At 43.4% G+C, this 21,838-nt stretch overlaps 1 protein-coding gene across 4 annotated transcripts in view; it reads right to left on the bottom strand.

Annotated features, from left to right (window-relative positions):
- Positions 1 to 21,838, bottom strand: part of RHOH (ras homolog family member H) — a 207,849-nt gene that overhangs the window by 170,672 nt on the left and 15,339 nt on the right. For 2 of the 4 annotated variants that reach the window (XM_073561108.1, XM_073561107.1), the window contains exons 4-5: positions 20,318 to 20,442; positions 4,727 to 4,815 (exon numbers count right to left, since the gene is read on the bottom strand). The exons of 1 other annotated variant lie outside the window; for it this stretch is intronic. In XM_073561108.1, coding sequence (XP_073417209.1) covers positions 4,727 to 4,815; positions 20,318 to 20,442 — 214 coding nt within the window. The remainder of the gene's footprint in view (positions 1 to 4,726; positions 4,816 to 20,317; positions 20,443 to 21,838) is intronic. One more of the 4 variants, XM_073561109.1, reaches the window with a different exon arrangement.

Here is a 21,838-nt window from a genome sequence, read left to right as displayed (position 1 = left end):
CTGTGAGGGCCATTGTAAAACCTACTGCTTACTCCTTTTGAGGTTGTCTCTTGTGGATTTTGACGTGTCATTATCCATTTATAGAAGCCATCCACTTTTCAACTTCAGATTTTTTACAGATGGTTGTTATGTTTGTAGCAAGAATTTGTTGAAATTTAATTGAATCCATTCTTCCATCCACCCATGAATTGTTCCCCATGACATTGGTTGCAACACAACCTCAAAGCATAATTGATCTACCCCCATGCTTATGGGTTGGCAAGATGTTATTTTCCTGAAATTCTGTGTCCTTTTTTCTCCACACATACCTTTGATCATTGTGGCCAAAGAGTTCTATGTTAAGTCCCGTGGAAGGTTGAGGCTGTTTCCAAAATGCATCAGGCCTGTTTAGATGTTATTTTGCATACTTCTGACGCTGAATTTTATGGTGAGGATGCAGGAGAGGTTTTCTTCTGATGGCTCTTCTATGAACAGTAGAACTCCAGAGTCTGCCAAATCTTTCTGAAGGTCTTTTGCAGTCAAGCGGGGGTTCTGTTTTGCCTCTCTAGCAATCCTACGAGTAGATCTCACTGAAATTTTGCTTGGCCTTCCAGATCTTATCTTGACCTCCAATGTTCCTGTTAACTACCATTTCTTAATTACATTTCAAACTGAAGAAAGTGCAACTTGAAAACGCTTTGCTGTCTTCTTATAACATTCTCCTGCTTTGTGGGCCTCCACTATTTTCATTTTCAGAGGGCAAGGCAGCTGCTTAGAAAACCCCATGGCTGCTGTTTTTTTTGCACAAGATTAGAGATGGCTGGGTTTAAAAAAAAAAAACTGGGAAATTTGCATCACCTGGCCTTTCCTAACGACAATAGTGAACAAGGCATCAGGGTTATGGAGTTGTGAAATTGGTGTCCATTTTGTTGGAGTCGGTATAAAATTGGGTTCAGTAGTTCAGTGCAGTTTGTGCTGTAAATATTTTCATAATATGAGAAAGCTATGAAATATCCTATGTTCTTTTCTTGATCTAGGCCTTTAGTTAAGATTAATCTGTGCTGCACTTTATGTACTCTCTCAGTAGTAGTAAGGCCGTGCTATGGAGCCTGAGTTCGATAATGCCTTTTGCATTGGCCATTTTCAGTTTTGTTATTTTTAAAACGTAAAAAAGAAAAAAAAAAGACTTTTTGGCTAACATCCAAAGGAAATGTGTCATCTTTAACTTTAGGCCTTTTAGAGTTTTAGGCCTTTTAGAGCTTATGTCATTTCCGACTTGGTCACAACAACAGTAATTTTGACCAGTGGTGCCCAAACTTTTACATGTCACTGTATATAACAATTCTGTTGCTTTGATGATTTGCTTTTTTGCTTTACAGCGTTTATTGTACAGGTTAAATAAATTTATAATTTCATAGATTGGACTCTTATCGACACAGCGATACCTAATGTGATATATCAAATCTTTATTTTTAAATTAGGGGAGGGTGAATCGAATTAATAGCGGCTATTTAAATTTTTTTTACCTTCGTTTTAAATTTCATTAAGGGGTTGAGCCTCCAATGGTCTCATACTTTATATACTGCAGTACCACAGAATTGCGGTCTATAGAGAAACCTATGAAGTGACATATGAAGCCAAGCCACGAATATGCACATGGCAGGCATGGAGACCATTAGCAGGCCCCTGTCTGCCATGGCACACCAGCAGCAGCCCACAATCAAGCAGTGGGAGGGCCGACTGGAGCATGAAATCAGAGACTTACAGCAGCGATCAGATTTTAGTTCTGATCGCTGCTGTTCAGATATGTGCATACAGTGATTTTTTTGAGGCAATCAAAAACTAAGTGTTTTCTAGTGGGACATCCTTCAGAAAAGGCTCGCTCTTTTGGGAGTTTTTTACTTCTTGAAGACTACCTTGGAGAATTTTCCATCAGGAGCCGCTTCAAAAAAGTGATATGCACTTCCTTTAATCACGTGTTTTTGAAACCTTTTTCTTGCCAGATCTGTTAAAAATAGACTATAACGAATGCTGCACTGAGGCTATGTGCACACGTCCGGAATTCTCGTGTATTTTTTGCGTTTTTGCCATGTTTTTCCGCCGCAAAAACGCGGCAAACGCTGTGAAAACGCATAAAATAAGCAAGCCATTGTATTCAATGGCATTCCGCACATGCTGTGCTAAAGATGCGTATTTTTCCGCTGCAAAAACGCATCGCGGAAAAATACGCAGCATGCTCATTCTTTGTGCGGAATCGCGGGAATTCCGCACACATAGGAATGCATTGTTCCGCTTACTTTCCTCATGTGGCTATGCCCACCATGCACAAAGTAAGCGGAAGATGTGCGGATGGTACCCACAGTCTGGAGGAGAGGAGATTCTCCTCCAGGCCCTGGGTACCATATCGCAGCGTCCCTGGGACTCAGCGATGCTCCCGCCAACTCCCGTTCCCAGCAATGCCTTGCGACAATGACTTTTGATGATGTAGCGGTCTTGTGAGACCGCTACGTCAAAGGTCATTGTCGCAAGGTATCGCTGGGAACGGGACTTGCCGGGAGCATCACGAGGATCGGGAACGCTGGTGGGACGCCGGAAGGCGAGAAAAACACCATTTTTTATATTTATTAATTTTTAACTTTATATCTTTTTACTACTGATGCTGCATAGGCAGCCTCAATAGTAAAAAAGTTGGTCACACTAGTCAAACACTATGTTTGACGAGTGTGACCAACCTGTCAATCAGTTTTCCAAGTGATGCTATAGATCGCTTGGAAAACGCTAGCATTCTGCAAGCTAATTACGCTTGCAAAACGCTAGTTAAAACGCAGGAAATATGCAGGAATTCCGCATGCAGAATTCTAGCGTATTTTCCGCGGCAGGGAGTAGCAGAATTCTCGCGGGGAATTCCGCAACATGTGCGCATAGCCCAACATATCCGTGGCCCGTTGACTCGGATGTCAGAAAAACAAATCCAGCAGAGATCAGTTAGTGAATAAGGAACCAAAAACTTGTGGCAGCACAACTTCTATCCTAACAGACTTCTACTGGATCTGTTCTAACGGATAATTACTGGGCATGTGAACATAGCCTAACTTTAATCTGCATTCACACGCTGCCAAGATGGGAGGTTTGCATGTGGCATTGGCTGAAAGCACTTTTACTGGTAAAGGCTACACTGTTATCTAAAGGACTGTTCTTTGTGTGGCTATTAACAAGGAGAGTGATTTCAACTGCTATCATTTGCAAAGCACAACATGGCATCATATAAAGTCTTCAGTGAACCTACAACAATAGTATATCAGAGTATCAAACATATAAGATTTTCCTAATATATTTTCATCATTTACATGTAAGAGCATCATGCATGGGAAGCCTGGAGCCAAGCTGGGAAATGTAATGGCCTACAGCTTCCCTGCAGTAGACACCAAAGCCAGCGGTCTGCAAAGATTTGCCTAGCACCGGTGTGAAATTATTTTCTTGTAGCCCTTCAAGTCTGTCAAGACACACATGCTTGACACGTGAGGGATTCAGCTAAACCCTATCCATATTCCTCTGAAAAGTCCTCATAAGTACAAGCAAATTACTCAGCAAAGCAGCGGGTCCAGCCCATTATCACAACTACTGTAAAATACATATCTAACAGACACTGATGGCACAAAGCCATCAGTACCGCAAACTGCAAATTACATTAGGGACTACTAAGAGAATCTTACTTCAACTTGGTAATCTCTAAGGTTTCTCCCTGCAGAGACTGCCAAGTTGAAGTTTGAGTCTTATAGGCCATGTGTTCCTATGGGTATTTAAATATGGAAATAGCTTCTTCATAGAGGAATAATTGCCCCTCATAAGTGCAAAGCAGGACATTTGATATGGCTGGGTGAGAGGCCTCTGACAGGGAAAAACAAAACAAAACCTTACCTCTGACTGCGTCAAAGACCGCTCATCCTCACCCAGCCAAACTTTATCACCTGCTTTGCACTGATGAGGGGCAAATACCCTGAAACATGTCTGTAATTGGAGATTCTTAGCCATGTAGAAAGGCACATTAAAGGGCACATAATGACTTAAGATTGCTACCTCCAATAAGAGGGACTAGAGTTTTGTCTTCTTCCTTTGTGAACAGGCTATTGCACATGAAAAGGAGTAGTTAGTCTGAATCAATGTTTAGCTAGACAGCACCTCATTGCCACCAAGAGAATCACAACAGTGGAATCCAATCCTTTTGCAAAAAAGAATGCATCTATGTGCTGAAACTACAGGGTGGGCCATTTATATGGATACACCTAAATAAAATGGGTATGGTTGGCGATATCAACTTCCTGTTTGTGGCACATTAGTTTATGGGAGGGGGAAACTTTTCAAGATGGGTGGTGACCGTGGCGGCCATTTTGAAGTCGGCCATTTTAGATCCAACTTTATTTTTTCCAATGGGTAGAATTTCTTGTGAAATTTTCAATAAGTTTGATGTGTCACATGATCCTCCTCCCATTGAAAATAATTAAGTTGGATCCAAAATAGCTGACTTCAAAATGGCCAGCACCCATCTTGAAAAGTTTCCCCCCCCCATATACTAATGTGCCACAAACAGGAAGTTGATATCACAAACCATTCCCATTTTATTTAGGTGTATCCATATAAATGGCCCACCCTGTACACAGAATTTATAGTACACCGACGCGCATGGAAAAAAAACGAAGATATATTTCATAAATATAGAACTTCCAAAATGTAATTAAGCAAATCTGACCATAGAAACATATGGCTTCATTTCCCATCCTTGTAAGTTGGTATTGTCTATTATGATGGGCGAGACATTCTTCTCAAAGGCTTCCTTAGCTGAAATACAGGAGCAAAGAATAAAGTAAATTTCTACTCACAGACTGTACAAAGATGAAGTACAAAAATAGTGAACAATTTGTCCCTTTTTTTAGCACAGGAACTGCAGCCCTCAGTGCCAGTAAGTACACACGTATTACCTTTGCATGTCTTAAGAATGAGCAGTCTAGCAAAAAACAAGCACTATTAGCCTAGACAAGCTTACAATTGTCATCACAAAAGGAACAAAGTCATCACCCAAAATTTTAAAAACGTCAAGAAACGAATAAGCATCCAACCTGCAAAATATGTTTAACTGGGATTCATACACACATTAAAGAGGATTGTCCCCAGGTCAAGAGTAGCCAATTTCTGCTCTTATTTTACTTTCCCTGCTTTCCTGTTTGTTTTTTAATCCGCCATATTGTTCCAGAGAAATGGCCCTTTTTATTTGTGCTCATTTTTATTGTTTCTACCAATGGGGCGCAGTTCACAGAGTAATATAGAGCAGCCAAAAGACAGGCCCACAGGGAATCTTGTGAACAACCCCAATTCTAAAGACCATAAAAATTATATATATATTATATCCAGTACAGACCAAAAGTTTGGACACACCTTCTCATTCAAAGAGTTTTCTTTATTTTCATGACTAAGAAAATTGTAGATTCACCCTGAAGGCATCAAAACTATGAATTAACACATGTGGAATTATATAATTAACAAAAAAGTGTGAAACAACTGAAAATATGTTTTATATTCTAGGTTCTTCAAAGTAGCCACCTTTTGCATTGATTTTTTGCTTTGCACACTCTTGGCATTCTCTTGATGAGTTTCAAGAAGTAGTCACCGGAAAAGGTTTTCACTTCACAGGTGTGCCCTGTCAGGTTTAATAAGTGGGATTTTTTGCCTTATAAATGGGGTTGGGACCATCAGTTGTGTTGTGCAGAAGTCTGGTGGATACACAGGTGATAGTCCTACTGAATAGACTGTTAGAATTTGTATTATGGCAAGAAAAAAGCAGCTGAGTAAAGAAAAACGAGTGGCCATCACTACTTTAAGAAATGAAGGGTAGTCAGTCAGAAAAATTGGGAAAACTTTGAAAGTGTCCCCAAGTGCATTGGCAAAAACCATCAAGCACTACAAAGAAACTGGCTCACATGAGGACCGCCCCAGGAAAGGAAGACCAAGAGTCACCTCTGCTGCGGAGGATAAGTTCATCCGAGTCACCAGCCTCAGAAATCGCAGGTTAACAGCAGCTCAGAATAGAGACCAGGTCAATGCCACACAGAGTTCTAGCTGCAGACACATCTCTACAACAACTGTTAAGAGGAGACTTTGTGCAGCAGGCCTTCAAGGTAAAATAGCTGCTAGGAAACCACTGCTAAGGATAGGCAACAAGCAGGAGACTTGTTTGGACTAAAGAACACAAGGAATGGACATTAGACCAGTGGAAATCTGTGCTTTGGTCTAATGAGTCCAAATCTGAGATCATTGGTTCCAACCACCGTGTCTTTGTGCAACGCAGAAAAGGTGAACGGATGGCCTCTACATGCCTGGTTCCCACCGTGAAGCATGGAGGAGGTGTGATGGTGTAGGGGTGCTTTGCTGGTGACACTGTTGGGGATTTATTCAAAATTGAAGGCATACTGAACCAGCATGGCTACCACAGCATCTTGCAGCGGCATGCTATTCCATCCGGTTTGCGTTTATTTGGACCATCATTTATTTTTCAACACACCTCCAGGCTGTGTAAGGGCTATTTGACCAAGAAGGAGAGTGATGGGGTGCTACGCCAGATGACCTGGCCTCCAGTCACCAGACCTGAACCCAATCGAGATGGTTTGGAACGAGCTGAACCGCAGAGTGAAGGAAAAAGGGCCAACAAGAGCTAAGCATCTCTGGGAACTCCTTCAAGACTGTTGGAAGACCATTTCCGGTGAGACGGAGGTACATGTTCACACCTCGGGAGCTGAGCGCAATGTCTGGTAGGATGCATACTGCTGGAATTAGCACGGTTTGGCGGTATTTTCTCTCAGCACATATGGTGCACAATTTTCTAGCTTGATGGGGTTATTAAAGGATAGGAGCCCATGAGAACCACTCAATCTACCCCCTTGGACGAAGCTGTGGCGAAACGCGAGTCGGGGATAACACCATACAAGGTTGTATGTTTCCTTAATGTATTTTGCACTCCCATGAATTTGTCTTAACAATGTGGGGACTATAGGGTGACTGTTTTTACAACATGCCCAATCCATTAGCTGTGGGCAGTCATTGCTAACACAAGTTAGACTGAGATATTCTACTGCCCAATATTGCGTGAAATATCTTCTTTTTTACATCTGGGAACGCCTGTGTCATTGGTGTTCATATGTATTTGTCTATCATGCATTTTGCTAACTTTGTGGCTTAATTGTTCACAACCAGCATATGGTATATGTTAAAATAGCTATATACGGTTTAGGCAATGATGTCATTTCTTTGGACAGTCACATATTGAGGGCTATGTATATTGTGTACATCACTACTATTACTCTTATTATGAGTATTGTACATTGAGGATACACTATGTACTCTGCAGGGTATACTGAATGAGCAGTTACCACTCAGGCATTTGTATTTTTGATCTCCCTGCTGTGTACATTTTTCCACATAGGATAAGTACTTGCATATTCCCTTGTTCGGTGTATGGATTGGCATCTCCTTTTAATATGTTTTTTATTGATTGCACACTATTGGTTTAATAAAGTTGTAATTTTATGGCTGAACTTTTTTGTCGAGTTTGATGTATCAATCGGATTCAGGTCTGGGGAACGGGAGGGCCAGTCCATAGCGTCAATGCCTTCATCTTGCAGGAACTGCTGACACACTCCAGCCACATGAGGTCTGGCATTGTCCTGCATTAGGAGGAATCCAGGGCAAACCTTGGTTTCACAAGGGGTCTGAGGATCTCATCTCAGTACATAATGGCAGTCAGGCTACCTCTGGCGAGCACATGGAGGGCTGTGCGGACCTCCAAAGAAATGCCACCCCACACCATTACTGACCCACTGTCAAACCGGTCATGCTGAAGGATGTTGCAGGCAGCAGATCGCTCTCTACGGCATCTCCAGACTCTGTCACGTCTGTCACATGTGCCCAGTATGACCTCGCTTTCATCTGTGAAGAGCACAGGGTGCCAGTGGCGAATTTGCCAATTCTGGTGTTCTGTGGCAAATGCCAAGCGTCCTGCACGTGTTGGGCTGTGAGCACAACCCCCATCTGTGGACGTCGGACCCTCAGACCATCCTTATGGAGCCGGGTTCTAACCGTTTGTGCAGACATATGCACATTTGTGGCCTGCTGGAGGTCATTTTGCAGGGCACTGGCAGTGCTCCTCCTATTCTTCCTTGCACAAAGGTCGAGGTAGCGGTCCTGCTGCTGGGTTGTTGCCCTCCTACAGCCCTCTCCACGTCTCCTGGTGTACTGGCCTGTCTCCTGCTAGCGCCTCCAGCCTCTGGACACTACGCTGAGAGACACAGCAAACCTTCTTGCCACAGCTTGCATTGATGTGCCATCCTGGATGAGCTGCACTACCTGAACCACTTGTGTGGGTTGTAGAGTCCGTCTCATGCTACCACGAGTGTGAAAGCACAACCAACATTCAAAAGTGACCAAAACATCAGCCAGAAAGCATTAGTACTGAGGTGTGGTCTGTGGTCCCTACCTGTCAAACAGTGTTGCTTCCTAAGTGGACAGTTTGATTTCACAGAAGTTCGATTTACTTGGAGTTATATTCTGTTGTTTAAGTGTTCCCTTTATTTTTTTTGAGCAGTGTATATCTATATCTCCCTCACACCTCACAGGAGGGGCAGTGCTAGTAACTGTGAACTGGACTGCCAGCAGCTTTTTATAAACTTTTATACATTGTGCCTTCCATAAATCATTAAAAAACCTTTTGGGGCATTTCAATATTTACTTAGTTTTTATATATCAAATTTGTCCTGTTTCTGGGGCTGATATATTAGCTCAAGTTACAGGACAAATTCAGTCTCATGCTCCGTCCATGCACCCAGAAATCACATGACTGCTGGGTCCAAAGGCGAATTTTTCTTGGCACTTCCCATACTATAGACACAGCGCTTGTTCAGCCATCAGGAAGGTAAGGATTGCAATAAATTATCTCGTCATCTCTATGGGGTTTCCCACTTCTGCAGCTGAACATTCCCGTGCAGCAATTACGTCTTAGAAGGTCACAGCAGTGTAATCTGCAGACCATCTATACATTTTAAGCCTTTGGTCGGTTGCAAGTAGTTAAAAACAGAAGAAAAACACCAAAACTAAAAGTGAAGTGTATATAGATTACTGGTGATCAATGAACCTCGTATGGTTTGTGTTATGTATTATATACAACAAAATCTGTTGAAATATTGTAGGCGCTAACACACAAAATCACATGGATCATTTGCAGAGTGGTACAAAATGTCAGTGTGTAAAATTCATGTTTCTTATCTAGGATTAAAAATTGTGTTCTCTACAGCTTCCGTTAAGTTGGCCATACAGATTAGATATACAGTTGTGGCGAAAAGTTTTTGAGACCCACACATATTTTGGTTCTTTAGTGTTTTTAGATCTTTTAGACAGATGTTTCTATTGTTACAAGACTCAATATCTACAGAGTTGTCCCTTATAATTTAAGCTTTCTGACCTTCACCCTGGTGGCTGGATATCGGCTTCTGGGGTAGACTAACCGATGACAGCCAATTCTTGGATAATCAGTGCTTGCAGATTATAACTTCTGGGTTTTTGTTTGTCAACCCACTTTTTGAAAATTGACCACAAGTTGAGATCTGGAGAGTTTTCGGGCCGTTAATCAAAAATTTCAATATTTTGAGCCATTTAGTCATCACTTTTGCCTAGTGACATGTCCTCCATCATGTTAAAAAAAAAAAAGCAGTGTTCATCACCAAACAGCTCCAGTATCATTGGGAGTTGTTGCTCTTGGATGGATGACATTTAAATCAAATTCTTTATTCATGGCAATCGCCTTAGCCAAAATTGTAAGTAAGCCCACTCCATGAATGAATAGTCCCCACAAAGGAATGGTCTCGGAATGCCTTACTGCTGACAGACACCGGACTCGCGGTAGCGCTAACCTTTTCTTGGACTTCATCAGAGCAAATACTATGCAAGAAGTACAGGCAGTGGACTGCTTAAGACTGGGGGCAAAGTTATTTTCTCCTACCTTGAGCTTTGTGTCAGACCAACAGTAAACTATTCTGAGACCACTAATGTGTTGGGGTTATTTGAGAAATAAGCGATATCCAAGTGGCTCAGTGAATAAAAACACTGAAGCGGCAAACGTGTCGCTCTCACCTAGACCAGCCCACCATCTAATCATAGAATCATAGAATGGTAGAGTTGGAAGGGACCTCCTGGGCCATCTGGTCCAACCCCCTGCTCAAAGCAGGATTCGCTAAATCATCCCAGTTAGATGTCTGTCCAGCCTCTGTTTGAAGACTTCCATTGAAGGAGAACTCACCACTTCTCGTGGCAGCCTGTTCCACTCATTGATCACTCTAACTGTCAAAAAGTTTTTTCTAATATCTAATCTGTGTCTCCTCCCATTCAGCTTCATCCCATTGCTTCTAGTCTTTCCTTGTGCAAATGAGAATAAAGTTGATCCTTCTACAATGTGACAGCCCTTTAGATATTTGTAGACAGCTATTAAGTCTCCTCTCAGTCTTCTCTTTTGCAAACTAAACATTCCCAAATCCTGCAACCTTTCCTCATAAGACAGGGTTTGCAGACCGGTCACCATTCTGGTCGCTCTTTTCTGAACTTGCTCCAGTTTGTTGATGTCTTTTTTAAAATGTGGTGCCCAAAATTGGACACAATATTCCAGATGAGGTCTGACCAAAGAGGAGTAGAGGGAAATAATTACTTCACGTGATCTAGACTGTATGCTTCTGTTAATACATCCTAGAATTGCATTTGCCTTTTTTGCTGCTGCATCACACTGTTGACTCATATTCAGTCTGTGATCTATTAGTATACCCAAGTCTTTTTCACATGTGCTGTCACTTAGCCCTATTCCTCCCATTCTATATATGCTTTTTTCATTTTTATTGCCCAGATGTAGTACTTTGCATTTCTCCCTGTTAAAAACCATTCTGTTAGTTGCTGCCCACTTCTCCAGTTTATTTAAATCTTTATGAATCCTCTCTCTCTCTTCTCTAGTATTAGCTATCCCTCCTAGCTTTGTGTCATCAGCAAATTTAATCAGTTTACCCTCAATTCCTTCATCTAAATCGTTGATAAAGATGTTGAACAATACAGGGCCCAGGACAGAGCCCTGTGGTACCCCACTTGAGACATTCTTCCAACTGGATGTGCAGCCATTTACGACCACTCTTTGGGTCCGATCACTAAGCCAGTTATGAATCCACCTAACAGTTGCCTTGTCCATTCCATACTTAGTCATTTTTTATGACTCAACTCATTTTTTTATGACCCACGTGGTGAGCGCCGCTGATCGCGGCCGGGTGTCAGCTGATTATCACAGCTGACACCCGGCACAATGTGTCAGGGGCGGTCACGGACCGCCCCCGACACGTTAACCCCTTGCACAACGCGATCAAACATGATCGCGGTGTACCGGGGGTTAAAGGGAAGCATCGGCTGGGAGGGGGCTCCCTCCGTGCTTCCCTTAGCCCCCCACAGCAGCGCAATGTGCAGCGCTGCTGCGGGGGGCTCCTTTCCTGCAGGCCCCCGAATCCAAGATGGCGACGGGGGCCTGCAGGTAGCCGACTTCCTCAGTGCCTGCAAAGCGCAGGCATGAGGAAGTCTGCAGCAGTGCCTGTGACAGATCGCTGATCTGTCACAGTGATCTGTGATGTGACAGATCAGCGATCTGTCACAGGACAGTGATGTCCCACCTGGGACTATTTAATAAAGTTAAAAAAATTCAAAAAAAAAAGTGTTAAAATAATTTTTTTTAAAAATCGCCAAATAAATTAGAAAAAAAAAAAATTCCCCCAATAAATCCATTTTTTGGAAAAAAAAACCACAATAAAAGTACATGTTAGGTATCGCCGCGTCCGTAACGACCCGCCCTATAAAACTGTCCCATTAGTTAACCCCTTTAGCGAACCCCTTAAAAAATAAAAATAAAAAACAAAGCAAAAAATGATTTATTATCATACCGCCAAACAAAAAGTGCAATAACGCGCAATCAAAAAGACGCATATAAATATCCATGGTACCGCTGAAAACGTCAGCTTGTCCCGCAAAAAACGAGCTGCCACACAGCATCATCAGCGAAAAAAATAAAGTTATAGCTCGCAGAATAAAATAGTTTTCATTGCATAAAACCGACATAACATGAAAAACGACCTAAATGAGGTATCGCTGTAACCGTACTGACCCGAAGAATAAAACCGCTTTATCAATTTTACCGCACGTGGAACGGTGTAAATGCACCCCCCCAAAAGAAATTCATGAAACGCTGGTTTTTGTTCATTCTGCGTCCCAAAAATCGGAATAAAAAGCAATCAAAAAAATCTCACGTGCCCGAAAATGATACCAATAAAAACGTCAACTCGTTCCGCAAAAAATAAGACCTCATATGACTCGGTGGGTCAAAATACGGAAAAATTATAGCTCTCAATATGTGGTGATGCAAAAACTATTTTTACAATTTAGCGTGTGACAGCTGCCAAACATAAAAACCCGCTATAAATAGTAAATCAAACCCCCTGTTATCACCCCCTTAGTTAGGGAAAAATAATAAAATTAAAAGAAAATGTATTTATTTCCATTTTCCCATTAGAGTTAGGGCTAGGTTTGGGGCTGAGATTAGGGTTAGGGGTGTGTTGGGGTTAGGGTTGGAGTTAGAATTGGGGGTTTCCACTGTTTGGGCACATCAGGTGCTCTCCAAATGCAACATTGCGTCTGATCTCAACTCCAGCCAATTCTGAGTTGAAAAAGTCAAATGGTGCTCCTTCCCTTCCAAGCTCTGCCATGCGCCCAAACAGTGTTTTACCCCCACATGTAGGGTATCAGCCTACTCAGGACAAATTGCAAAACAACTTTTGGGGTCCAATTTCTCCTGTTACCCTTAGGAAAATAAAAAATTGGGAGCAAAAATATAATTTTTGTGGAAAAAAACAATATTTTTATTTCCACGCCTGGGCATTATAAACTTCTGTGAAGCCCTTGGGGGTTCAAAGTGCTCACCACACATCTAGATAAGTTCCGTGGGGGTTCTAGTGTCCAAAATGGGGTCATTTGTGGGGAGTTTCAATAGTTTAGGTACATCAGGGGCTCTCCAAACGCACATGACACCCGCAGACCATTCCATCAAAGTCTGCATTCCAAAACTTCACTACTTCCCTTCCGAGCCCCGACGTGTGCCCATACAATAGTTTTCTCCCACATATGGGGTATCAGTGTACTCAGGACAAATTGGACAACAACTTTTGGGGTCCAATTTCTCCTGTTACCCTTGGGAAAATAAAAAAAAATTGGTGACTTAAAGATCATGTTTGTGGAAAAAATACGAATTTTTTATTTTCACGCCCGGGCGTTATAAACTTCTGTGAAGCACTGGGGGGTTCAAAGTGCTCACCACACATCTAGATAAGTTCCTTTGGGGGTCTAGTTTCCAAAATGGTGTCATTTGTGGTCGGTTTCCACTGTTTTGGTACATCAGGGGTTTTCCAATCGCGACATGGTGTCCGATCTCAATTCCAGCCAAAAACGACAAATGGCGCTGCTTCCCTTCCGAGCTCTGCCATGCGCCCAAATAGTGGTTTACCCCCACATGTGGGGTATCAGCGTACTCAGGACAAATTGCACAATAACATTTAGGGTCCTGCTACCCTTGGGAAAATAAAAATTGGGGTGAAAAGATCATTTTTGTGGAAAAAAGCCGGATTACTTACCGGCAATGCTCTTTTAATGAGTCCACGACAGCACCCACTTGGAGAGAGGGATCCACCCATAGGAACAGGAAACCTACAGAGATAAAAGAGGGCGGTCCACCTCTCCCCCTCAGTTGGATTTCAGAGTACCAGGAGAACCGCCAATTATTAGGCCATTATATTATCCAGTATTCTAAATGTATTAACTTTACAACTAAGAAGGTGTATATACTAAATGTTAACATCTAGGGAGGGTTAGTGAACGGGTGCTGTCGTGGACTCATTAAAAGAGCATTACCGGTAAGTAATCCGGCTTTTTACTCTTCGCCACGACAGCACCCACTTGGAGACTTTCAGAGACTTTCACCTGGGAGGGACCACCGTGCTGAGGACCGCTCTACCAAAGGCTAGGTCGGATGAGCATGATAAATCAAGCCTATAGTGATTATAAAAGGTAGAGGGTGTAGACCAGGTTGCCGCCTTACATATAGACTCGATTGCGACGTCTCCCCTCTCTGCCCAGGAGGAAGCCATAGCTCTGGCGGAATGTGCTCTGATACCCTCCGGAGGATTTTCATTGCTCTCGGAGTATGCCAGCCCAATTGCGTCTCTGATCCACCGAGACAAAGTACCCCTTGTGACTTCATGTCCCTTCTTTTGGCCCTGGAAGGAAATAAACAGAGCCCTACTCTTCCTCCAGCTGCTAGACCTCTCGATGTATTGTAATAAGGCTCTTCTAACGTCTAGTGTATGGAACTTTTCTTCCTCTGGAGTAGAAGGGTTACTAAAAAATGAAGGGAGGTGGATCTCTTGTGATCTATGAAACTTCCCTGCTACCTTTGGTAAGTATGAGGGGTCTGGTTTTAATATTAACTGATCCTGAAATGTCAACAGAAAAGGGGGTTCTATTGAAAGGGCTTGTATGTCGCTAACTCTTCTGGCTGAGGTTAGTGAAACTAGCAGTACTGTTTTGAAGGATAAGTGTTTAAGGGATATTGAATCTAAAGGTTCAAAGGGAGGACGTGTTAGAGCCTCCAGAACCAGGTTTAAGTCCCAAGGAGGAACTCTAGGTATGTGCACCGGCTCACTCCGCTCACAGGCCGAGATGAATCTGCTTACCCATCTATTGCCTGCCACGTTATAACTATAGAGGGCCCCTAGAGCCGACACCTGTACTTTTAGTGTGTTAACAGCTAACCCTAATTCCTTCCCTTTCTGTAGGAACTCTAGGATCGCTGTAATCGGAATTTCTCCGAAATCCGGCTCTGCGTGAGACTCTAGGAATTTTCTCCATACTCTGGTGTAAATTTTTGTCGTTGTCACTTTTCGACTTTGTAGGAGTGTATTGACTAATCCCTCCGAGAAACCTCTTGATCTCAACATTTCCCTTTCAAGTTCCAAGCCGTCAAGTGGAGATTGTCCACTTGAGGATGGAAGAATGGCCCCTGTGAGAGGAGCCTGGGGGTTGAAGGAAGCACCCACGGGTCTGTCACTGACATTGCTTGCAGGCAAGAAAACCAAGGCCTCCTGGGCCAGAATGGTGCTACTAAGATTATTCGTGCTTCCTCTGCTCTGATTTTCCTGATCACCTGCGGTAGAAGTATGATTGGGGGAAATGCATATGCCAGTTTGAATTGCCACGGGGCCTGGAGGGCATCCAGAATTTCCGGATTGTCTGTCATATTTAGAGAGGCGAATCTTCGCACCTGTCTGTTCTCTCTGGTGGCGAAGAGATCTATTTGGGGACGACCCCATAGTGCCACGATGCGTGTGAATATCTCCCGGCTTAGACACCACTCTCCTTGTCGCAGTGTATGGCGACTTAGAAAATCTGCCTCCCAATTGTCTCTTCCCCTTATGTGGAGGGCTGAGAGAGACAAAAATTGTTTTTCTGCTAGGGATAAAATCCTTCTTGCGGAAGACATTAAGGTGACTGATCGAGTTCCGCCTTGTCTGTTCAGATATGCGACTACTGTGGTGTTGTCCGAAAGGATTCTCACGTTTTCCCCTTGTAACTGCGGAAGAAAATGACACAATGCATGATAGACTGCTTTTAGTTCCTTTAAATTTGACGAATCCTGATCTTCGCCTATATCCCATAGGCCTTGGGCAAAACTATTTCCCATATGGGCTCCCCATCCTGTGGGGCTAGCGTCCGTGATAATTATACGGGAGGGTGTTATAACCCAAGGTACTCCTCCCGCTAAGTTATCATCCCTTAGCCACCATGTAAGGGAGATTAGGACCTCCTGGGATAGCGTGATTTTCTTTGTCAGATTACCCCGATCCCGGGATTCCTCTAAGAGAATTTGGTGTTGTAGTTCCCTCGTGTGGAACTGAGCCCAGCGAACTGCGGGGATGCAGGCAGTAAGGGATCCCAGGAGGGAAATTGCTTCCCTTAAAGATATGTGTGGCCGATCTATTGCTATCCTCACTTTCTTTTTAATTGCTGAAATTTTTACCTGAGACAGTAGACATTTTTGGTGTATGGAGTCTAGCTCGAGACCTAGGAAGGACTGAACAGACTGCGGCTCAATTCTGGACTTCTTGAAGTTTATTATCCACCCTAGGGCCTGTAGGGACAAGATTGTATCAGTAACCCGCTCATTACACTGCCGAATTGAATTCCCTACTATCAAAAAATCATCCAGATAGGGTACTATTAGTGTGTCCTTCTGGCGTAAAAAAGCCATCACTTCCAGCATCACCTTTGTAAATACTCGTGGTGCGATGGAAATGCCGAATGGCATGGCTGTGAACTGGAGATGCTGTATGGTGCCATCGAGGAGGACCGCCACTCTGAGGTATCTCTGATATCTGCAATGGATGGGAATATGATAATAAGCATCCTTCAGATCCAAGCCTGCCATCATACAATTAGGGAAGAGGAGCTTAATCGTGGATCTTATGGATTCCATCTTAAATTTATGATTTATTATAAATGAATTTAATTTCTTCAAGTTGATTATCGTCCGGAATGACCCGTCTGGTTTAGGTATCAGAAAGAGAGGGGAGTAAAATCCTCTCCCTTCCTGCCTTTTAGGCACATGGACCAAAACTTTTTTGTCCAGAAGGCTCCAAATCTCAGCCTCCAGGGCCTGCTGTTGAATTGGCGAGCTGAAGGATGTTATGATTAACGAATTATGGGGTACTTGATGAAATTCTATCTTTAACCCTTCTTTAATAATGCCCAGGACCCAAGGGCTAAGCGTAATTTTCTCCCATTCTCGAAAAAAATTTTTTAGCCTCCCCCCTACTGGAGGGACTGGCTCCTCAGTTCCTGTCCCTGCGGAAGGAGGATCCCCTAAACATGGCACCTTTGCCCTTTCCTTCCTTTGTAGCCCAGCGGTTTTGATTTTCTGCTGGTCTTCCTCGGCCAAATGGTCTTCTCCTAAACGCCCTCCTATAAAATGGGAGAGGAGGGTTAAGGAATCCTTTTTTCCTTTCTTTTGCCTTCGTAAGGATTTCATCTAAGGCTTTCCCAAATAAGAACTCACCCTCGCAAGGAATGGTACAAAGCTTTGCTTTGGATTGGGTGTCACCTCTCCAGCTTTTTAGCCATAGGCTACGTCTGGCGTTATTAGCCAACCCTGCTGTTCTGGCTGCCAAACGTAAGGAATCAGCCGAAGCATCTGCTATATATGCCGCTGCGCCGCGGATTAGAGGTATGGCGGCACGTAGCTTGTCTCTGGAGATCTTCTGGTCTATTTGCTGGTCTAGTTGGTCGATCCAGACCAGCATAGAGCGAGCTGTGCAAGTACTAGCTATTGCCGGTTTAAACGTGCCGGTAGCTGCCTCCCATGCCCTCTTTAATGAGGCGTCAGCTTTACGGTCCAGAGGGTCTTTTAGCACACCCGAGTCCTCCACTGGTAAGATTGTTTGCTTTGAGGCGGAGGCCACTGCCGCGTCTACCTTCGGGACTTTAACCCATGTCGACAAGTCTTCGTCGTTAAAGGGGTACCTTCTCTTTGAAGTTGAGGGAAGATACCCTCTCTGGTCCTGTCTCTCCCACTCCTTCTTAACCAGAGATTTTATTGCTGGAATAACCGGAAAAACTTTCCTCTTTCTGTCTGTTAGACCTGCAAACATAATTTCCTGAGCCGTTTGCGGCTCTTTTGTATCTGTGCAACCCATTGTATTCCTCACGGATTTAACTAAATTATCCATATGATCTAATGGAAAACAGCAACGGCCCTCCATCTCTGAGGAGGATGCCGATGTAGATGCATTAGAACTATCCGAGGCTATTTCGCCCTCATCGGTGTCTACGGCGTCTGCTGGCCTAGTTGTTTCGATATTAGTAGGCCTGCTAGACTGATTTAGGGCCTGTAGTTCTTCTCTAATTATAGCCCTTATGTCTGCGGCTGATGTTGACGCCTGCTTTGCCGTTTTGTTTATGCATCCTTTGCACAGTCTTTTTGTGTAAGAGTCCGGTAGCGGACGTGTACACAGGGCACATTCTTTATTTTTTGATTTTTCCTTCCTCTTAGTCTGAGATAGAGACATCATGACGGCGGGGAGAGAGAGAGAGAGAGAGAGAGAGAGAGAGAGAGAGAGAGAGAGAGAGAGACAGACATTTTATCAGCTTGATAGGCAGAGCGTCGTCCACTCACCCAGAGAAGCTGTAGGTACCGGCTCAGGAGGCTGAGAAGGAGGCTTGTTGGTATGGCTTCTGTGGCTACGATCCGAGGACCCTCGTCTTGCGTGGTCCTTGGTTGCTGCTGCGTCGCCTGCCTGGGGATGCGTGTCCTGCCTTGGTGAAGACATGATTGCACGCCATATTTCTGTGCCCCAGGCCTTTTATAAGCCCCTTCATACCTGGTACCTCCCCCTCCAGGTGCGCCTATCTGCGGCTCCTCGCTACAGCGCCGAGACTAGCCGCCCGCGCTCTGCAGATCAAATCACTTTTTTTTTTTTCTTCTGGAGGGGGCGGGGAGCGCCTCTCTGCTTGCAGCACCGCCCAGCCGCGCGTGCGCTCTGAGCCGAGGAACCTCCGGTAACCCGGAAGTTCCTCCTTACCACTTCCTGCCGCGCTGCCTGTGCGTCCTCCTGGACGCTGAAGCTCTTTAGGAACGCCGGAGGCTGTCGTTTTCTCCGGTTCCTGCGCCCCCACATGGACCGGAATGGATCCTCCCGCCCGGTGTCATGTTGTCCACAGAAGAACCCCGGTCGGCGCCACCAGGTACCGGGGTTTCTGCCCGTCATCCATACCAGCCGAGGAGGGAGCCGGATTCCAGCACTCCCCCGTCGCTGCCTCTCGACCGGAACCCCTGCACAGGCAGTTCCTGGGCCCAGGTAAGACTGTAGCGTATCCTGCGGTTCCCCTTCGGAACAGGAAACCAACTGAGGGGGAGAGGCGGACCGCCCTCTTATCTCTGTAGGTTTCCTGTTCCTATGGGCGGATCCCTCTCTCCAAGTGTGTGCTGTCATGGCGAAGAGTAAAAATATGATTTTTTTAATTGTACCGCTGTACGTTATAAACTTCTGTGAAGCCCTTGTGGGTTCAAAGTTCTCACCACATATCTAGATAAGTTCCTTGGGGGTCTAGTTTCCAAAATGGGGTCACTTGTAGGGGGGTTTCCACTGTTTTGGTACATCAGGGGCTCTCCAAACGTGACATGGCGTCCGATCTGAATTCCAAACAATTTTGCATTGAAAAAGTCAAACGGCGCTCCTTCCCTTCTGAGCTCTGCCATGTGCCGAAACAGTGGTTCCCCCCACATATCAGGTATCAGCGCACTCAGGACAAATTGCACAGTAACTTTTGCAGTCCAATTTCTCCTGTTACCCTTGGTAAAATAAAAAAATTGAACCTGAAGTATTTTTTTGTGAAAAAAAGTTAGATGTTCATTTTTTTTTAAATATTCAAAAAATTCCTGTGATGCACCTAAAGGGTTAATAAACTTCTTGAATGTGGTTTTGAGCACCTTAAGGGGTGCAGTGTTTAGAATGTTGTCACTTTTGGGTATTTTGCATCATATAGACCCCTCAAAGTGGCTTCAAATGTGATGTGGTCCGTAAAAATAAAATGGTGTTGAAAAATGAGAAATCGCTGGTCAATTTTTAACCCTTATAACTTCCTAACAAAAAAAAAATTTTGGTTCCAAAATTGTGCTGATGTAAAGTAAACATGTGGGAAATGTTACTTATCGAGTTTTTTGTGTGCCGTATCTCTGTGATTTAAGGGCATAAAAATTCAAATTTGGAAAATTGCGAAATTTTCGCCAAATTTCTGTTTTTTTCACAAATAAACGCAAGTTATTTGAATGAAATTTGACCACTATCATGAAGTACAATATGTCACGAGAAAACAATGTCAGAATCACCGGGATCCATGGAAGCGTTCCAGAGTTATGACCTCATAAAGGGACAGTGGTCAGAATTGTAAAAATTGGCCCGGTCATGAACGTGCAAACCACCCTTGGGGGTGAAGGGGTTAATACATACTGTATGTGAACATATCGAAACTTCGTTCCAGGGAATACAATTATTAAAGCGGTCTGTGTTTTGGAAGCAATAAACCACTATTTAGTGCACGAAGGAATTTAGCTGGGAGTGCTGCTCTGCTAGATTTTTTCATATTAATAAAATTTCAGGAGTCACAAAAAGCAGATTGTTACCTCGCTTATGATTCCACTCATGGGCTTCACCAAGACAGCTTATATCATAATGGTAATCACCATTTTGGCTAAAGTAATCATCAGTACTTAGAATAACTCCAGTTGGATTCTGCTCTAATATTAATCTGGAAGACAAGGATATTTTCTATTAAGGAAAAAAATATAAAAACAGAGATCATCAAAATAAGAACAGTATGAGTAATTCATGTTCCCTTTCACGAGTATGGATTCATTGTTTAAGCAGGTTGTCTGGTAAAACTATTTATCACCTATCCATGGGGCAGATGATAACTTATTGATCGGTGAGATCTGACCGCTGGGACCTGCACTGATCGGCATGTCTTACCATGACAGTCAGAGGCCTGATGAAGACACCTGTCGCTGCCATCTTGGTACCCTCGTTAAGCCCTAACCACAGGCTAGGCTTCATTGGAGATCAGCATTTTTGCTAAATACTGTGGCTCTTGCAGTATATAGAACGAGCAGTCAAATGATCTCAGGTTCAAGTCCTTTAACCATACTAAGAAATTAAGTAAAAAAGTTGTAATCACTTCCCTTTTAATTTAAAATTAAAAACTATATTTAGTATTGCCACGTCTGCAAAAGTGGGTAAACAATGTATTAAAAGAAAAAAAAAATTGCAGTTTTTTCACTTGATGCATCTCCGTAATGAAAAGCAATTAAAAAGTAGTGTGTACCAAAAATAAAATTAGTAAAAAAAAAGTCAGCTGGCCATGTGCCACAATTACATATTCCCAGGTAATTTTTACTGCACGATGCATACTGTAAAAATAAAACACAAAAATCAAAATTTATTTTTTTCCCCCGACCATTTAAACTTATTTGGTATTACTTTCCTGTTTTTAGTACATTGTATGGTAAATTTAATGGTTTAAATTAGAACTACGATTGGGTAAGCAAAAACAAACCTTCACAGGGCTAGGTCGACAGAAAAAAATATAAAAAAAAGTTAAGGGTCTTGTAAACGTGAAAGCAATATAACCTATAAAATTATAACTACTTTTATTTTAAATTCACACTACGGAAAAAAAATTAACCCTCTCTTGGGTTGTGCTCCCTTCATTCTTCAGGAAAGATTGAGGCTGTGTGCCCACGTAGCGTTTTAAAACGCACACTAAAAACCGGACTCCTTCCCAGAAATCACGCGTTTTTTTTCCGCGTGATTTCACCGCGATTCTGTTCGCGATTTTGCCGCGATTTTCTCAAGCACTTTCCAAGCGATTTGAAGCATCGCTTGGAAAGTGATTGACAGGTTGTTCACACTCATCAAACATAGTGTTTGTCAAGTGTGAGCAGCTTTTTACTATTGAGGCTGCCTATGCGGCATCAATAGTAAAAGATAAAATGTTAAAAAAATCCGGGTATATTTACCTTCCGACGTCCCGCGCTGCCATCCCGGGCCACAGCGTTCCCAGTAATGCCTTGCGAGACCTGTGATGACGTTGGTCTCACGTTACTATAGCGATCTCGCGAGACCACGTCATCACAGGACCTTGCCGC

Source organism: Dendrobates tinctorius, unplaced genomic scaffold, assembly GCF_039654945.1.
Source record: "Dendrobates tinctorius isolate UK_male_01 unplaced genomic scaffold, ASM3965494v1 ptg000314l, whole genome shotgun sequence".
NCBI lineage: Eukaryota > Metazoa > Chordata > Amphibia > Anura > Dendrobatidae > Dendrobates > Dendrobates tinctorius.
Note: the sequence above shows the minus strand (reverse complement) of the source record. Positions and strands in the feature narration are given on the sequence as shown.